Genomic DNA, 18,306 nt, shown 5'->3' on the forward strand with positions numbered 1-18,306 from the left:
CCTGCAGCACGGGCCTCCCCCTCCCCATGACCCCGGCTGCACCCACCTGGGATTTTCATTTAAGGCTCAAGTCTGATTGCTAAATGTGCAGCAGCAACCTTGCTGTCTGTGGGCTCAGCCTGCCCAGGCAGGGCCCGTGTGCTGCCCTGGTGGGCTCCGCACAGCTCCCGGGGACACCCCCAGGCCAAGCTCTGGGGGACACCCCCAGGACAAGCTCCCAGGGACACCCCCAGGCCAAGCGGGGCAGCCTGGGCAGGGGCTGTGCAGCCTCCCCCAAGCTCCAGGGCTGGAAGCTTGCGCGAGGGACGCGAGACTTTGCTTCTGTCAGTTCAAGTTAGTCCCTTAACGTTCACATTACCGTAATGCAGTTGAAAAGGAATCCATGAGTTACAGGAAATGATTTACAGGACACAAGACACTGCATTTCAGAGGTCTCATGTGTACCATAAAAAATATATTATGAAGGAATAATCTCTATTGGAACTGGAGCTGCACAGAGAGAACACATGTCCAGCTGAGAGCAGCATTGAGCTTTTGTTCATTATGGGTAAAGTCTGTGATCTTCCTCTTTTTTGATTAACATTTCTCTCAGCTCTGGTTATCTAGTTGATATTGGCACTTAATTTTTTTTTCAGATGTTGCTTCTCCCATGAGACCAAGCACAGCTGAGACTCCAATGGGATATTGCTCTGGTGGAGTTCACAGTCCTGAGGGATACGGGTCAGGCGAAGGGTAACGTCAGGACCCTGAGTTTTAGGAAAGCCAAGTGCCACCTCTTCAGGGAGTCAGTCAATAGGACCCCCCGGGGAACTGCCCTCGGGGAGAAGGGAGCAGAACGGAGCTGGCAGAGCCTTGAGGACGCTTTCCCTAGAGCGCAGGAGCTCTCCATCCCCAGGTGTAAGGAATCAGGAAAGGAAGCAAGAGACCTGCATGGCTGGGTTGGGACCTGCTGGTCAAAGGAAAGGGCGAGAAGAAAGGCAGAGGCAGTGGGAGCAGGGACAGGAATCCTGGGATGGGTAGAGGGACCCTGTCCGGTTGTGTAGGGGTGGGATCAGGAAGGCCAAGGCGCAGCTGGAGCTGAACTTGGCAAGGGACACAACGAATAATAAAAGGGCTTCCACAGGTACGTCAGCCGGGAAAGGGAGGGCAAAGAAAGCGTAACCCCGACGAGCGAGACTGGCAAAGTGGTGACAGCGGACGAGGAGAAGGCTGAGGTACTCAACAACTTTTTTGCCTCAGTCTTCACTGGCAGCCTCTCTTCCCACCCCTCCCGAGTGGATGGGCCGCAAGGCGGGGACTGGGGGAGCAAAGTCCCTCCCTCTGTAAGAGAAGATCAGGTTCGGGACCCCCTGAGGAACCTGAACACACACACGTCTACGGGACCTGACGAGATGCGTCCCAGAGTCCTGAGGGAATTGCCAAGCCACTCTCCGTGGTATCTGAAAAGTCGTGGCAGTCAGGTGAAGTCCCCGGTGACTGGAAAAAGGGAAACACTGCACCCAGTTTTAAAAAGGGCAGAAAGGGGGAACCTGGGGACAGCTGACCAGTCAGCCTCCCCTCTGTGCTGGGGAGGTCGTGGATCAGATCCTGATGGAAGCTGTGCCAGGGCACACAGAGCACAGGGAGGTGATGCGGGACAGCCAGCGTGGCTTCACCAAGGGCAAGTCCTCCTGAGCAACCTGGTGGCCATCCAGGATGGAGTGACCACAGCAGTGGACAAGGGAAGAGCTATGGATGTTGTCTGTCTGGACTTTGTAAGGCCTTTGACACAGTCCCCCACAACATCCTTCTCTCTACACTGGAGAGAGATGGATTTGATGGGTGGACTCTTCAGTGGATGAGGAGTTGGTTGGATGGTCACATCCAGAGGGTAGTGGTCAATGGCTCAAGGTCCAGATGGAGATAGGTGACAGGTGGCATCCCTCGGGGGTCCGCTCTGGGACCAGGGCTGTTTAATATCTTCATCAATGACACAGTGGGATCGAGCGCAGCCTCAGCATGTTTGCAGATGACGCCAAGCTGTGTGGTGCGGTTGACACGCCGGAGGGACGGGATGTCATCTAGAGGGCCTGGACGAGCTCGAGAAGTGGGCCCATGTGAACCTCAGGAGGTTCAACAAGGCCAAGTACAAGGTCCTGCACATAGGTCAGGCAACCTCCAGTATCAATACAGGCTGGGGGTGAAGGGATGGGGAGCAGCTGTGATGATAAGGACCTGGGGTACTGGTGGGTGAAAAGCTGGACATGAGCCAACAATGAGTGCTCACAGCCCAGAAAGCCACCTGTGTGCTGGGCTGCACCCAGAGCAGTGTGGGCAGCAGGGCGAGGGGGGGGGATTCTCCCCCTCTGCTCTGCTCTGTGAGACCCCCCTGCAGTGCTGGGTCCAGCTCTGGGGGCACCAACATCAGAAGGACACGGACCTGCTCAAGCAGGGCCAGAGGAGGCCATGAAGATGCTCGGGGGGCTGGAGCACCCCCCTGTGAGGACAGGCTGAGAGAGTTGGGGGGTTCAGCTGGAGAAGAGAAGGCTCTGGGGAGACCTTAGAGCTTCCTCCTTAAGGGGACTAAGAAAGATGGGGAGGGACTTTTTAACAGGGCCTGTTGCGATAGGACCAGGGGTAACGGTTTTAAACTAAAAGAGGGTAGATTCAGACTAGATATAAGGAAGAAATTTTTTACAATGAGAGTGGTGAAACACTGGCACAGGTTGCCCAGAGAGGTGGTGGATGCCCCATCCCTGGAGGTTGGACGGGGCTTTGAGCGACCTGATCTAGTGGAAGATGTCCCTGCCCGTGGCGGGGGGTTGGACTAGATGGCCTTTAAAGGCCCCTTCCAACCCAAACCAGTCTGTGATTCTGTGCTCCCTGCTGAGCTTCACAGAGTGACTGGCTGACTTTGGCGGAATCCCTGGGCTTCCCCTGTCAGATCCCGGCTGCGGCTCATCAGCTGGGGGAGCATGAGGGGCCTCCGCCTGCTCTCTCCCGCCAGCCCTTGCCCAGAGCACCTCTGCAGCACGGGGTGTGCAGGTCTGCAGCTCCCCGGGGCGGAGGCTGGTGGAGAGGGGTCACTGCCTCCAAATCGTGCTCCCGCTCGTGGGCACTCACAGCCACGCGAGGCTGGGTTCGACTCTACCCTCTTCCAGCCTGGCTGCGGCCCCTGTTTGTGTTAACGTGCAGCCGCTCTGCAGCTCCGGCTGCCGGGACCCGCTCCTGGCTCTCTGGGTGATCTGCAGTGTTCAGGGGGTGCCGGTGGTTTGCGGTAGCAGTTGGGGTGCAAAGCGTTACATTTGCCACTTGTTCCCCTGTGAGGGCTTTAGCAAATGACTGTGTTCCTCAGTTCACCTCCGCACCACGGCGATGCCAGTGCTCTGCTGAGGGGGACGGCGGTGGCCAGGATGCCAAGAGCTGCAATGTGCCCCAGTGCCACAGGGCAACACCTGTGAGGGAGAGACTCCTGGGAGACCCCAGAATGAGCGATAGGAGGAAGCTGAGAGACACTAAAGCATTTCTTCCCCTCAGAAAATCCTTGATAAAGCCAAAGCTGAGAACTGGAGGTGGTAAGTGCCAAAATGTGGAGCTGGGAAGAACTGGTGGCTGCTCCAGAAAAACTGAGAGGAGGGAGGTTCTCAGCCCCAGCCTGGGGACAGAGTTCCTGGAAGAGCAACGTGCGAGGGTGTGATGGCCTCACCTACTAGTGCAGCTCCTGGCACCTGAACAATGAACTCTCCAGGCTCCCTCAAGCTGCCGGGAGACAGCGGCTGCCCCGTGAAGCCTGCCCAGCTCCTCGGGGGTCAGAGCAGGGACCTGGGCCCCGCTGCGTGGGGCTGTCCCCAAGGGTCTGTCCGGACGCTCCTCTTCGGGGAGCCGGAGGGTTTGGGCAGGAGCCGCAGGGCCGGGGGGTGACACCACCGACCGCGCTTTGGGGGAGGCGGAGGGGCGCGGGCCGGGACAAGGGGTCACGGAGCTGTGGCGCGGTGATTCCTGCTGCGGGAGAGGAGAAGCGTCGGTGGAGGACGGCGGGCACTGCCCCTGCCCTCGGGGGCCGGCGCCCGGGAGCGCTGCCGGGGCGGGGGGGGGGGGGGTGGGGGTGGGAGGATGTGGCCCAGCGGGTGGATCCGGGGAGCGGATGGGGCGGGCGGGCTGGGGGGGCTGTTCCCCACAGGCGGGGGGCAGCCAGCCGGGGCCTGCCCTGCCCCCGAGGGGGCTCCGAGACCCTCCCGCCGCCCCCCGGGGTGCTGAGCGGCCGCTGCCCGCGGTGCTGAGCGGCGGGGCCGGGCGCGCTCCCGGCGGCGGCGGCGGCGGGGGGGGGGGCAGGGGCGGGCCCTCCCCGCACCGGGAGCGCGCTCCCGCCTCCCACCCGGCACAAAGTTTAGCAGCAGGAACTCGGGAGGCAACAGTGCGGAGCCGGCGGCAGCGGGGCGGCCACCGGAGCACGGCCGGTGCCCGGCGGGGGCCGGCGGCAACCGTGCCATGCGGGCCCCCCCCCCCCTCCCCGGCGGCGGCGGCGGCGGGGCGGGAGGGCAGCGGCCCCCCATGCGGCTGGGGCGGCCGGGCGGCGGCTGACACCATGTGCGCCCGGTGCCCGGGGCGAGGAGCGGGGAGCAGCCATGTCCCCCCCCGCCCAGCCGGGGGTGCCGGGCGGGCGCGGCTCTAAGGTGCCCCCGGCGCGGAAGCTGCTCTGCATGTGCAGCCTCTCCCTCTGCCTCACCTACCTGTGCTACAGCCTGATGGGGGGCACCGGCCCGGCCGCCCTGCGCTCCCCCGCCGCCCTCTCCGCCACGGCGGCCCCGCGCTCCCCCCCCGCCACGGCGGGCCCCGGCGGCGCCCCGCGCTCCCCCGCCGGCACCCCGAGCCCCTCGGCGGCTCCGACGCGGGCCTCCAACGGCAGCCGGGCCGGGGCGGCGGGCGACTGGCTGCGGACGCCTCTGGCCCCCGGGGAGGCGATCGCGGCGCCGAGCGGAGCCTTCGAGAGGGACCCGCAGGAGTCGAGCACCACGGACGAGGAGCTGAGCCGGGCCGGCAGCCCCGGGAGCCGCGGCGGCGGCGGCAGCACCACGCCGGACTACGGGGAGAAGCGGCTGCCGCAAGCCCTCATCATCGGGGTGAAGAAGGGGGGGACGCGGGCGCTGCTGGAGGCCATCCGGGCGCACCCCGACGTGCGCGCCGTGGGCACCGAGCCCCACTTCTTCGACAGGAACTACGAGAAGGGGCTGGAGTGGTACAGGTGAGGCGGCGGGGGGGTCCCGGGGGGCCGTGGGGCGGGGGGGTCCTCCGGCCTTCTCCCCGCCGGATGGCCCCAGTAGGCGGCTGGGTGGTGGGACCCCCGACGGGTGCGGCGGGTCCCGGGACCGCTGGTGGGTCCGTGGGGACGCGGCGGGTGCGGGGCCGCCGGGCAGGGCCGGGCGGGCGATCGCGCGGTGCCTCGGCTGGCGGCTGCGGTGATTTAAACTGCGGTGTCTGATGGAGAGGCAGGGAATGTGTAAAAACATCCCTCGTCTGCAACTCCGGTGCACAGGGCGCTGGAGCAGACGGTGGCGGTTCAGCTGCACTTGGCGTGGAACACGTCTAAATAGGTCAGTAATTAACAATTACTGAAATAAAGAAGATTGCGAGTTGTTCCAGGTGGTGCCGGGGGCTCTGAGGTGAAGGAGGGCGCCTGCTCTCACCCAGGCTGCAGGGTTCACTTCACAAATCAGATTGACTCTTTATTCAACAAGTTCCACGCCAGAAAGTTTTTCCGTTGACGAGATCTGATTCTCTTCGTGAAGAGGTCTCTAAATGTTGTTGTCTGACATGGGGTAACGTTTTAAGGGAATCTTATGCTAAAAGTCCTGATTATTAGGAAATACTGGAGGCAGTAATGAAGTGTTAAGTGCCTTGGCAGGTTTAGCAAATCAATGAATTGAGATGGCTCAGGGCTTCTCTCTCTCTCTCTCTCTCTCTCTTTCAAATTCTCCAAACCAGGAGGAAGGCAGGACATCAGTGGAACTTGCAAATTACTCGGAGTTCTGTAGCTTACGGTGAAAAGCAATCCCTACTCGTTTCTTTATAAGAAATAGTCTGTGCCTAAGCTGATAAAGTTCTTTCTGTTGTGCCTAGTATGGTGGCTGTTTAGCTGCTCTGAAAATGAAGTACAAACTGGATAAAGGCAGCAAGTTAGTTATTGCTCGGATTATCTGGTCACTCTTTATTAAAATAGAGTACACGCTCTTCGTGTCAATGGCATTTAAATGTGAGGAACTCCAGGCGATTTTTTTGTGGCAATTGTGGAAGCAAAGTCTTCATAACGCTTCCTTGGCGTAGCATCCACTCGGCTTTGTTAAAATACTGAGGGATTTTCTTGAGGGACTTCAATAAAGTGGAGATCAGCACTGAGAAAGTGCGTTTGTGTCTGAGAGGGTTTTCAGTGTGCTGTACCGACGTGGGGAAGGAAGAAAGGACTGACCGTGGTTATTGTGTATATATATGTAATTTCAGACACAGTATCTTATTTTATGGAATTTTCCTGCAGGAAAGGCTTGCCTTGAAAAATAAGTTTAGAAACTTGCTGGAAGAGGCTAGAAAGTGGCATGTAAAAAGGTTTGGTTTTATTCAAAACAGGCAGGGGAAGATCAAGCACTGACTATGGCAAGCAGCTGCTTTTTCATCTTTAAAGTCATGCTACAAGAAAAGGGCTAGAGAGTGGGTGTAACTCCTCTCGTGGAGCAAAAGGCACATGCAGGTTTTCATTTGCAGAATGCATTTTGAATGTTTTCATCCCAGCAGCAGCTCTGTGGCTTGTTCAGCTCGTTTCTAGCACTGGTGCTGCACTGGTGGAGGGGTGGGACAGGGGACGGTTGGGTGGGAGCTGATTTGGGAGGGTCCTGGGCAGAGTAGGCTGGGGGGTGGATTCTCTGGTCATGGGATAAATAAATTAATTACACTGCTGCTTAACTGTCACGGTGGCCCTGAGGGTTTGCCCTGATTGTTTAACCTAAAGTCATCTTTGCACCTGCCCAGCCCAAACAGTGTTCTCCTCGCACGAGGTTTCCAGGACAGAACAGGAGGTCGCGGAGCGCTGGCGGCCTGGGTGGGGGTGAGGGGTTCCCCGGGGATGGGGATGGGCTGGTCCCAGGCTGCTGGTGCGCTTGGTGCTGTACAAATACTAAACAAAAACGGAGCGGGGGGAGATGGCCCTCCCTGCTAGCAGCTGTTTCTTCCTGGCCTTCTCTGAGATTGCTGATTGAGTGCACCGAGAGGGCCGGCTGCCTGCAGCTGTGTCCCACGCAGGGTAATTGGAGATTTTTCCTATCCACAGAAATGTCAGCTTTCTTTAAGCAAAGGAGCAACTACTGAAGTGTTTATACCAGCTTCTCCTTACAGTGACTTCTATCACTTGTTTGTATTTTGCATATAACACTTCTTTCATGCATTAGAAACTGTTAGGTTTTAATACTGTCAAGTTTTTTCTTCTGTAGAGAGATAAGGAAACAGCAGACCCTCGGGATTCCTTGCTTTGTCATTCGGTACTGAGCGTATCTCTGGTCCGGCAGAGCTGCAGGGAAGAGAAGCCGTTTCCCCACCTTGGTTTCTCCGCCTGTAAAATGGAGACAGCACCTAAACGCTGCCATTTCTGTCGAGTTCATCCCGTGCTGCCTCACTCGTCTCTGCTGCCTGGAGGTGGCTCAGTGACAGGCGCTGTGCCCGGGTCCGGGCAGGGGCGGGAGGGAGCACAGATAACGCCTCTGCCCCGGCTGCTGCGGCGTGGCAGGGCTGGCACACAGCTCTGTGCAGCCTCTGCTGTTTTTCTGGGAACCTTTGGGGAAAGCCAGACTGTCTGGGATTGCTTTAGCGCTGCAGACAAAGTTCAGGTAGAAATTCCCAAACTGAGGTTTTCTTACCCGCGCGCTGACGCGAACTGGGTCAGAGGCTGGTTCGGGCTGGTCACTGTTGCGCTGCCGGCAGTGTTTGTGTAGTTGTAATTTGCGATTCCGGTCACCCTGATGTTGGGCTGCCTGAAGGACAAGTTCAATGATACAGCTTTCCTTAAACTGCACTTAATAGCCCTCGTCCATTAACCTTTGTTGATAAATTTCCTAGCTTGCTTCCCCCCCCCTTTAATGCAGACTGTAACTTGACTACTGTTAAACGGGGCTCTAAAGGCTGAGTGGGAAGCGACTTTTAACCTTCCTCTTTGCTAGTGCTGGGGCAATACTCCGCTCTGGTGTATGTATTACTTGCGTATCTTCATCTCTCTCTCAAGTCTACGACACTGATACCTGGCAGTAAATATTATCTTTGGTGGTGGAATTCGCTGACTTCATCCCTTACAACATGCCAGAGCTTGGTCCCCCATGGATGAAGGTTGTGGCAAGGAGCAGGTACCTGCTTCTCCTTTGGCAGTCGCTGGCAGTTCTTTCACTCGCTCATTCCCTCTAACCCACGGGATACACCATCCTTCCCTGCTGGAGCTGCTGCTGGGTTTTAGCCAGTGTCTGAGCTTCCTTCCACTCCTTCATGTGCTCGGGGAAGCTCTTGCTGCCCACTTAGCCGAGGCACAGGGTGACCCCTCCTGCACAGCCCCCATGGCCAGGCCGGACCAGAGGCGCTTGCACAGGCGATGTGCTCTCTCCAGTGTGATGCTCGTGCTCCGTGGGCATGTCTCACACCTTGAGCTCTGCCCTGAGCCATCCTGCAGCTGGGAAGGAGTTGTGAGAACCTTTCTGAGACCACAGCAAGCACAGCAGGACCATGGGGAGGCTCTGGAGGCCTCTGAGCGTGGAAGGAATTTAGCTTATGTCTACACATGCTCATTACCAGCACAAACAGAAGCAGCATCTGGGATATGTCCAATTTCCTTGCCTGGGCGTGGAGTGAGGGTACACAAGCATGAGAGGATTTTGATGACAACAGGAACTTCAAACTGGCCGCAGTGTCCAATGCTCAGACAGGTTTGTCACCTCGTGGTGCTGGAGGCCTTGGGTTGGTTCTGCTGCAACAGCCGTTGGAGAGACCGAGCACCAGAGGGCTGGACCCAGGCTCTGCGGGGGAGCCCCAGCCTCCGTGTGGTCCTGGGTGGCTTTCTGTGGCCGGCAAGACAGGGAGGTGACCCTGCTGGCATCACACAGCTGCCGCCCTGCCCTGCCGCCACTGGCTCCAGCGCTGGCACGTCGTCACGTGTGTGGCCGCCAACACCACTGGGTGCTCAGATGCTGCTGGGGTCTGGTCTGGAGGTGTCGGAGGAGAAGCGCTTCCGGGTGTCCGTGTGAGGGGAGCGGGGGCTCTTAGCACCTGGACAGATGGTGCTTGAGCTGGGTGGTTCTGCGAGCGGCCAATGCCCCAGGCCTCAGCCCTCGGGCAGCTCGGGAGTTCTCTGAGCTGAGCGGAGCTGCCCAGCGCTCCAAGTCTGCTCACAGCTGCCCGCAGGCTCAGCACGGTGAGGAGCTTCGGCTGTGTCCGCTCAGGCTTTCAAGGCGATCTCGACATCCTGTGTTTAGCAGAAAACTGGGGATTCCCAACAGCATTTTGAAAAACAGTTTGTGGTTTTAACAAAAATATGATCTCCACAGTGCAAAGAGAGTATCCAATAGCAGTGAATTTAAATGTGGACTTTTAAAGTTCACTGATTGGAAGATTATTCCAGATAACCAGGAGTTAAATTCTACATGTACATGCACACTGCTTTACTCCTTGCCTCCCTCTCGGTGGAGCCTTCACCGAGAAGCTGCAGCAATGTCTCTGTAATTGGGACTACGTTCCTCTCGCTCTGCCCTAGGCCTCCGCACGTTAAGCACTTAGACAGGGGCGTCTCTTCCTGCGTGGAGCGGCCCCGCTGCAGCCACTGCGGGCAGCAGTCACCGTGACAGGCGATGAAATGGTTTGCATGTCTAATGCTATTTTCACCGCCTGTCTGGGTTTTTTTGAGCATTCTCCCTAACAGTCAGGCCTGTGTGTTATTCTGTGAGCTGCTACCCTCGTACAAATAATGGATAACACCATGACAGGGAGCTCTTCTCCCAGCAATAACCATGTGCTCTTGCACCAGCGGTTCCAGGGAGCAGCTGTCTGTGGCTGCGGAGCCCACGCTGCCACGTCCCTGTGGACATTAAACTCGTCTGTACCAGGAAAGCGGCTGTCATGCACCGTTATCGCTGTCACGGGCTCTGCTCCTCCCAGGGGCTGCTTGCCGTCTCGCCCACCCGCCTGCTGTGCTGATCCCCAGGCTGGTGCGGCGGGGCCGTCTCTGCGCCAGGGCTGATCCTGCCTCGGAGCACCCGGCTCTTGCCAGCAGAACCGGCGCCGGTCGGGTGCGAGGACGTGCGATGAGACCCCCCTGCAGCATCCCTGAAGGGCTGTTGGACAGCAATAGTGTGGGGCCGTTTCGGCCTCGGTCCCGCAGTGTGACCCTCACTGTGAGCTGTAATTGCTTTGCTGGGTAATGCTTGTGCCTCTCCGATCCGCTCAGGGTATTCAGAAAATCAAAGCGCTTCCCTCGGCGCGGTGAGCCTGCGCTGATGGGCACTGCAGGAACACCCACAGCGGATGGATAGATCGGGGTTTGCTGCTAATGACGGGCACCGCTGCAGAAGCCTGGTAACTGCTGTATTTCTCTGCACGGTGTGCTGTGCCCTCTGCACTTCTGGTAACTTAGGGAAAGTGGATTGATTTTTTTTTTTTTTTTTTTTTTTTCTTCCTCTCTCTCTCTGGGACCTGCTGTGAGTTGGCTTTTGCTGAAATGTAGTGACTCAGCTGCCCTCCCTCCTCTGGGATCCAGTGTGTTGGGATTAATCTGGGTTGAAGACTGTGCAAGTATTTCCGTGTAGCGCAGCTCTTTCAATATCTCATCCCCTTTGCCTTTCCTAGAGGCTGGATTAGATCCTACATGTGCACTGTTTTTTCTAGCCCAAGTCTTCCATGCAGAGCAAGCACGTGCCTGCAGCACCGACCTCCCACCGGGCCTGCCTCCAGCTCCCAGTAAAGCTGGCGGCGGCTCTGGGCTGAGCTGGGCTACAGGCTGGAGGCTGTGAGCAGGGCCCAGGCTCTTCGCTGGTCAGTCCCTGTGTTTCACCCTTCTGGGGGCTGGAGAGAGGCTGCTCCATCATCAGGCCTGGATTTTCTTCCGCACCCAGAGCTCCTGGAGTGAATCCACCGCCTGCCAGAGCTGGGGGTCTCCCACCTCTGCCCTGCCCTGTGTGCTGGGCCAGGGGAGCCCACCCCACCGCCTGGCTGGGCAGCAGCTTCTCCCAGCCTTGCCTCTCAGTCTCGGCTCAGGGGACTGGACGCAGGAAGGAATCGGGCGCCTCTGCAGTGTTTTATCACCTGATGATGGTTATCCACAGGCCACTTGACTGTAGCCATGGGAATGGCAGCTGCTTTCCACACCCACAGCCCCTCCACGCTGCGCTTGCTCTTCTTGCAAAGAGAGTGAGACACGTGCGAGGGACAACACGCTGGCGGGGGGAGCTCCGGGCGGGGAGAGCAGGTGGGAGCGGGGAGGCAGCGCGGCCGCGCCATGGAGCCCCTTGGCAGCCCCGGCAGGGACGCGGCCAGTGCCGCTCACTCGGTGGGGGGTGCACCAGGGCCACATCCCGCCACCGCACCCTGCGGGGTCCTGCCTGGCTCCCCCGGTGCGTCCACGGACCCTGTGACGGGAGCAGCCCAGCACCCCTGGCAGAGGCGATACGAGCCCAGGGCTCAGAAAACCAACCAAGCAAGGCAGAGACGCCTCTTCGATAACTTTTGGAGCGTCCCTTGGAGGAGGAGTAGGGAACCGCCATGTGTCGCCAGGCCTGAAATAATCTAGCTGTTGCACTGTACTTTCAGGAACACTCTTTCTCTAGGATTTTGCTCAATAATCCACTAAGGAAACACTACAGTGCTTGGCTGCTGAAGGTTTGTCATTTGTAGTGTCAGAGTTTGTGAGCTTCGCTCTGTGTGTGAATACAGTATCGCTTAAGCATGTAGATGCTACAGAAACCCCAAAAATAGGCTTGGGGAAAACCAGCCCCCTTGGAAAAGAGAAAAACAAAGAGTCACTTGGTTGTGTTCATGGGTTTAAATGATGAACCTGACCCCTGTTCAGTTTCTGATTCAGTGAGGCTTGTTCTGCTCTGTTCCAAGCCCAGACTAGCAAAGAAGGAACAACAGGTTCTCAATGAAAGTTATGGATAAAGGCTTTTGATTTTTCAAAGTGAAAATTCCAGTACAAATTGGTGACACCTTGTACTGAGAGAGGTCGGAGTCTTTTGCCTTTCATGGATTTCTCTTACCTCTTGTTGTCATGGGGACTTCTTTTCCCTGAGTCATTATATCATGCACTTCAGCAGAAATTTTATTGCTTTGGGGGCTGGAGAGGCTCATGTGGGACATTTCTCACTGCTCGTGGTGTAATACACAGAGGTAATTTCTGTCAATGATTTTTGCTTGAAGTGGTTTCAATGAATTGAGAAGGGTACGAGTATGAATGAATGGCTGAAATGTTCATACTGAGTTCAGGTGAGGAACATGCGCTATCAAACTTTCCAAAGCATTAAGTGTGGATATTATAATTTCACTGTGGTATGTATGCAGGCAGCAGTCCATTTTATCATTTTCTTACACTTTTTTTAAAGTATTATTTAGGATTTGAAGTGGTTTGAACTGATTTCTCCTTCCTTCTGAAAAATTTAAATGAAAACCCTAAATTATAAGAGTTTTTTCAATCACGGTGAGAAAGTACTGCTGGGATCAGAGGCAGGGGGTCAGCCGCAGCGAAGCGTGGCCTGGCCTTTGCTCTGGGGCACGGCGCGTTGAGCGGCCTGGGCAGGGTCCGTCCCCGCGACCACGCTGGGAGCAGCTCAGGAGGGGGCTGCAGGAGCTGCCTCTCCGACCTCGACTGCACACACGGCACATGGGTACCACCTCCCGCTTCCCCTTTCTCAGGGGATGCTGGTGCATGGGGGTGTGTGGCCAGGGTGCCCCTCCCGGGCCAGCGTCCCGTCCCCCGCCGTGACCTGCGGCGAGCGTCCCGGGGAGCCCCGCGTGCCAGGTAGCTCCTGCCCACGCGGGTCCGGGCCCAGCCCTCTGTTTGTTTAGGTAGAGGCTATTTCCAAGCTTGAAGGAGAGTATTTAAAAGCCAAGCATTTGAAGGCTGTGGAAAAGATTCATATTTATGGAAAAAAGAAGAGGAAAAAAAAAAAAACAAAACCAACCTTGGAAAAAACCTCCAACCTGTTTTTTCAAATCTCCCATTTCCATCCCCAGAGTCAACACACCAATTTAGTAAATGTTGCAAGGCGCACTATTTTCCCCCTTGTCATATTATACATCCAAGCATCAAGGATGGATCATAAACTTGCTCTTTATGGCTTTAACATTTCAATTGCTATGTAAATGAAGGTATTTACCTTGACAAGCTCTCCTGTGAAGTACAGTACTTCTTTAAAGAATTTATTTGGCAATATAAACAGGCCAAATGCTGAGGGTGGATGCAAAATTCAGAATTGATTTTTACAGCTAAGCAATGTAGAATCCTCTCAAAATATACCTGCGGTTGTCTGCTCCAATCTTGTCAGTGCCTTGGAGAAACTGAGGCAGGGAGATGAGGGGGGACGAGGAAGTAGCAAAGGGACATCAGTTATAGACATGGACCTACTAAACAGAGCTGGCTTTGGATAAAAATAACTCCATCTGCCAGGCTTTATTTTGTGTTACAGAGATTGCTGTAACACATTTCAAGCCAAAATCTGATTTCCATTCCCTCCAGAGCCAGGCTGGAGTGGACTTGGCCCCCTCCTTTATCAGTGGGTAATCATTTTGGGTCCGAGTGGAGCAACGGTGCTCTGGTAGCCCGAATTGGCAGCTCTCCTTTGTTTTAGAGCATATTTCCTTTCATCTTGCATTGAGATGGGTACGGTAATATAATATACTTTCTATTAGTGTTCATCCACATCTGCAAATAACTTTATTTCAGCCTCAGCTCTGCCCTTTCTGTATTTGTTCTTGATGGACATTCATATAATTAAGCGGAGCAGTGAGCACGCCCGTGGAAAGCTAACGTCCACGTCACGAGCTTGTGTTCAATTCGCATTTGGACTCAGCAGCTGCCAGCACGAGCTGCCATCGCCCAGCCAAGGGAAAGGCAAAACCTCCCCACCCGTCCAACACCCAGGAGGCACCAGCTCCAGGGGCTTGGGGGCTCCTCCAGGTGCTCCCCATGCAGGGGGGCTCAGCTGCCCCCCCCCCCCCCCCATGTTCAGGACCCCCCTCTGAGCCCCGGACACGTGGGGAGGAATCACCTGTGGGGGGAAGGGACCACATGGCTCAGGCAGGTTATTAATTGTGAATTACTGGGCTCCAGTCCCACTTGTTTAAAAACAAAGTGACCCTTTTGTGTCCAGAGCGCTGACTCATGAGACGCCGATGGCAGATGCTGGATCCCAAAGTTGTTGCTGCTGGAGGCCTTTAATTGGCCTTTGGTTCATCCCCACTTGGTCCGTCCCCCGGGAGCACCAGCATTGATCCCGCTGCCACTCGCCTGCGCTGTCAGCACTTGCACCTCCGAGCTAATTTCTGGGCTATTTTATTTGAACCATGTTAATCCCCAATCGCTGCCTCTGCTCTGCGGCGCTGGGGCCTGCAGAGCCGGGCAATGCGCGGGGGGCACGGGGGTGCCCCAGGCTGAGGCTCTGCTGTTAAAAACATACAGGAAGGCAAAGGGCTGCAAGCGGCGGCTGGGCACGGACGAGAGAGGCTCCGGGGGGCCGGGCAGGGTGACGGGGAAGCGCTTTACCTGGTGTGAAGGAAGATGGTGGCTGGTGCTGGATGCTGACCTCTGCCCCGGGCAGGGTTAAACCTGGCAGGGGCTGGCAGCGGAGGGGAGGCACTGGGCAGCATTCTGGCTCACCAGTCTTTATGAACGGCTACCCAAGGTAAATTAACTATCTGGCCACAGCAGAGCAGTCCAAGCTAGCCAGCAGCTGCTGCCATTGCTGGGGTAGCCACGAGGGCATCCCCACGGGGCAAGCACCTGGCGGGTGCCAGGGGAGCCCTGGGAGTCCCCAGCCAGCAGCGTGGGCAGCGCCCGGCCGCCCCCTCCCCGCGAGGGACAGAGCCCGGGGCTGCGCCGCGGCCGCTCTTTGGGGGGCTCTTCCAGCACTGCCCACGCATCGGCACGGGAGGAGGGCGCGCAGGAGGTGCCGCGGGTCTGCTACACACGCCTGGATCGGGAACAACAAAGGTTCCTTACTCAGCTCAAAATCCTCTAGAAACCCCCCAAAAAATCAAAGCGCTGTGGAAAAACGCCTGAGGCAACAACTTCATTGGTAAACTAAAGCATCTCGCTGAGAATTTCTAAGACCCAGCAAATCATAATGTAATTTCCTATGCAAAAAGGGTTTATCTCTATCTAAATATTATTCTGCATCGTTACTCATTGTAGGGAAGCTATTGCTCTCCTAGGTTAACTGATTGAACTTCGGAAATAAAGCTGCAAGCTTATCATACAGACGGGAACTTGACTTTTATTGCTCCTAAATTGTAGTGATACTGTTAGAAGTGAGTAAATGTATACTCCATTAGAAAATATTAAAGTTTGATACTACTTTAGAATTAAAAAGATTAAAAGAGGCATTTCTGCAGTCTAGCCCACCATGAAATTGGAGTCTATTTGGTATGTAAAATGTGTAATACAAATAGCCTAACAATTAATGACAAAGGAAGAGCTGGGACGGATTTAAGGCTCAAACTACCCTGGATTTCTCAAGGCTGGAGTGGCAGCAGGGGAAATGTGTTATTAGATCATTACAGGCTTTTCTGCTAGAGCCACTGCTGGTAAAGTTACATCAAGGTGTTTTATTATTACTCTGTTCCCACATAGTATTCTGAAACACTCGTCTTGGGATGCGGTTGTCTCTGTGGGAGACCATCCGTGTCTCTGCCACAGGGTGGTTCATTTGGAAAACCTGAGCAGAAATTCTCAGCTCTTTTTTGGGGTAGGCAACGGCGAGAAAGTGCTTTCCCGTGGCCAGAGTGTTTAAGGAGCTCGTTTGTTAATGTTTGAGCTCCCGGCTGCTGACTGCAGTCGGGGTGATGTATTTGGGAGCGGGGATTCCTGCTGGCCCGGGTCCCCGCGGGCACCGCGGTGGGTACAAGCCGCCTTCTGCTGCCGGTTCAAGGCCCTTCCCCGGGGTCACCCGGCGAGGCGCTTCGCGGCGCAGCATGGCTGGTGCCCCTCATTAACTTCTGCTAATGCTTAGAGCGCGTCGCAGGCGGAGGGAGCCTGAAGGTCTTCGCTGCGCCCAGAGGACGAGGATTCGGGATGCTGGTGTGGGGAGGGGCTGGGGGGGCTCTGCGGAGAGGCGGCTTTCGTCCTGTGGCTCTGGGCTCCAGCCGGCCCGGGGAAGAGCTTGGCCCCGAGTTACAGCACCGGCGCTGGGTGCCCAGCGCTCCGCGGCACCCCGGGGGGGACAGGCCCCCTCCTCCGGCAGCTCTGCCGGCTCCTGCCAGCGCAGGGGCTCTGCCACAGACCCTCCCCTCCTGCCCACAGGCATCGGGGTCCGGGGGGAGCCCGGGCATGTGCAACCCCACGCGGCCTCATTGTGCCTTGGGTCTTTTCTAGGGGGGAGAAGGTGGATTGAGGTACAACAGGGGGTTTGCGATGCCTTTGGGGTGCAGGGTCAGGGCCTACAGTCGCAGTGGTGCCGAATGAATGTTGCGTGGTACCTTCAGGGGATAAATTGCATTTCTAAGCCAGTTCTCCTCCCGGAGCACCCCCTTGCACTTCATGGAACAGTCAGTTTGTACATTGGTGCTTCTGTGCCTAAATGTATAGTGCAGAATATGTAGCTCCTTCTTCGTTAAAAGGATTTATACCTTGGTGTTTCTTGCTGGATCACTTACTATTGTAAGGAAGAACACGAATGCTGGCTTAATTAAAATGCAGCCCCCTACATTAATATATATGTTGCCACTGAAAATTAAGGTTCACTGAAAACAGTGAGTTTAAAAGCTTGTGGCAGATTTAACTGGCGGCAAGTGACATGGGAAGCGATCTGGGATGAAGTCCCCCAGCTGTGCAGCCCTGCCACGCTCAGCCCCCGGCAGAGATGGGGATCACAGCCCCCAGATCCAGCAGACAGCTGCCTGTTCTCCTGCCTGTCCCCTGCGGGCAGCAGAACTGTCCCAGGGGCGCCTGCTGCCTGCGAATGTGGCACCGTGGGGGTGGTCGAGCTCCTCCAGGCGCTGCTGCCCGCAGGCAGGGTGCAGGCTGCGTGGGTGCTCACCCTGCCCAGCCTCGCCCTGCGCCCAGCTGCGGGTGGGAGTCGGTGCGGGGCCGTGGTTCTTGCTCCCGCTCCCAGGCTGGTTTGTTTTACCAGGGAGGCACAAAGCAACTTAATGAACCAGAGAATTTGTTCCAGAATATTACTTAAAAAAAAAATGTATTGTAAATGCAAACGGTCCCGACTCCCTCTCTCTGAGCACTGTGCATGCATCGCCGTTGGCAGTATTATCAGTTATGAAGATATTTTGCATTCAAGGATTTGCAGTTTCCAGGCCCATGAATATTCAGGCTCCAGTTTGCCCTTTCTGTCTGTGCACTGCACCTATCCTTTCCTTTCCTTCGCTCTTCTTTTTTTTTTTTTTTTTTCCAGCGGATTCAATTAGTTCTATTTGCTGCTTTAGCAATAAAACAATTCCCTCTGTGGCATTAAAATGAGTTTCTTTCATTATTTCATTTGGCTTCTTGTTATATGTTGAAGGAAAGGGAGGGGGCTCTGCTTATTGTCTGCCCCGCTTCGCAGGGGCGGGCTGCCAAGCCGAGGAGGACGCTGGATGTACTTGGGGCAGCATGAAGAATTAATGAAGGGCACTTGCTAGTGCAGAGGCGCAGGATCCTCACTGATGTAGCCGCTCTCAGAGCCACAGGTAAAATCTGACCGATCCCAGAGGTTTTCACTAGGACTTTGGCACCCGAGTCGCTGAGCTAGCCTTGAACTTGCTGGGCTTCTGAACACGTTCGAGGAGTCGGGTCTGATCGGTTCCCAAGCAGGCAGAGCCTTTGCATTAGTTGTTGGTAATGAAATGCAGAGATTGAGCCCGTATTTGTTTTAGCTAAAGCACAAGTTAATCTGAGCTGAAACATCAATCTAAGCCCAGCAGATCAGTTCGTGGCAGCAGCGTGGGCAGGGGCTGGTATGTGGCGTCGGGGGCTGGACCTGGCTGAGGGTCCTGGTCCTATTTTCTCCCAAAGCAGAGCCCAGCGTGTGGCGTAAAGAAAGCACACAGGCATCGTGAGAACCAGAATAACAGGGATTATGCGGGCAGGGTATACAAATAATTACATGTAATGCC

The 18,306-nt window shown here is 56.2% G+C and overlaps 1 protein-coding gene across 1 annotated transcript in view; it reads left to right on the forward strand.

Moving 5' to 3' along the window:
* The first annotated feature begins 4,493 nt into the window (after window positions 1-4,493).
* HS3ST4 (heparan sulfate-glucosamine 3-sulfotransferase 4) overlaps window positions 4,494-18,306 on the forward strand; it is a 60,680-nt gene continuing 46,867 nt past the window's right edge. Inside the window, exon 1 of the mRNA XM_074840894.1 lies at window positions 4,494-5,221. Coding sequence (XP_074696995.1) covers window positions 4,605-5,221 — 617 coding nt within the window. The 5' untranslated portion in view covers window positions 4,494-4,604. The remainder of the gene's footprint in view (window positions 5,222-18,306) is intronic.

The sequence above is a fragment of the Strix aluco genome, chromosome 15, assembly GCF_031877795.1.
Source record: "Strix aluco isolate bStrAlu1 chromosome 15, bStrAlu1.hap1, whole genome shotgun sequence".
Taxonomy (NCBI): domain Eukaryota; kingdom Metazoa; phylum Chordata; class Aves; order Strigiformes; family Strigidae; genus Strix; species Strix aluco.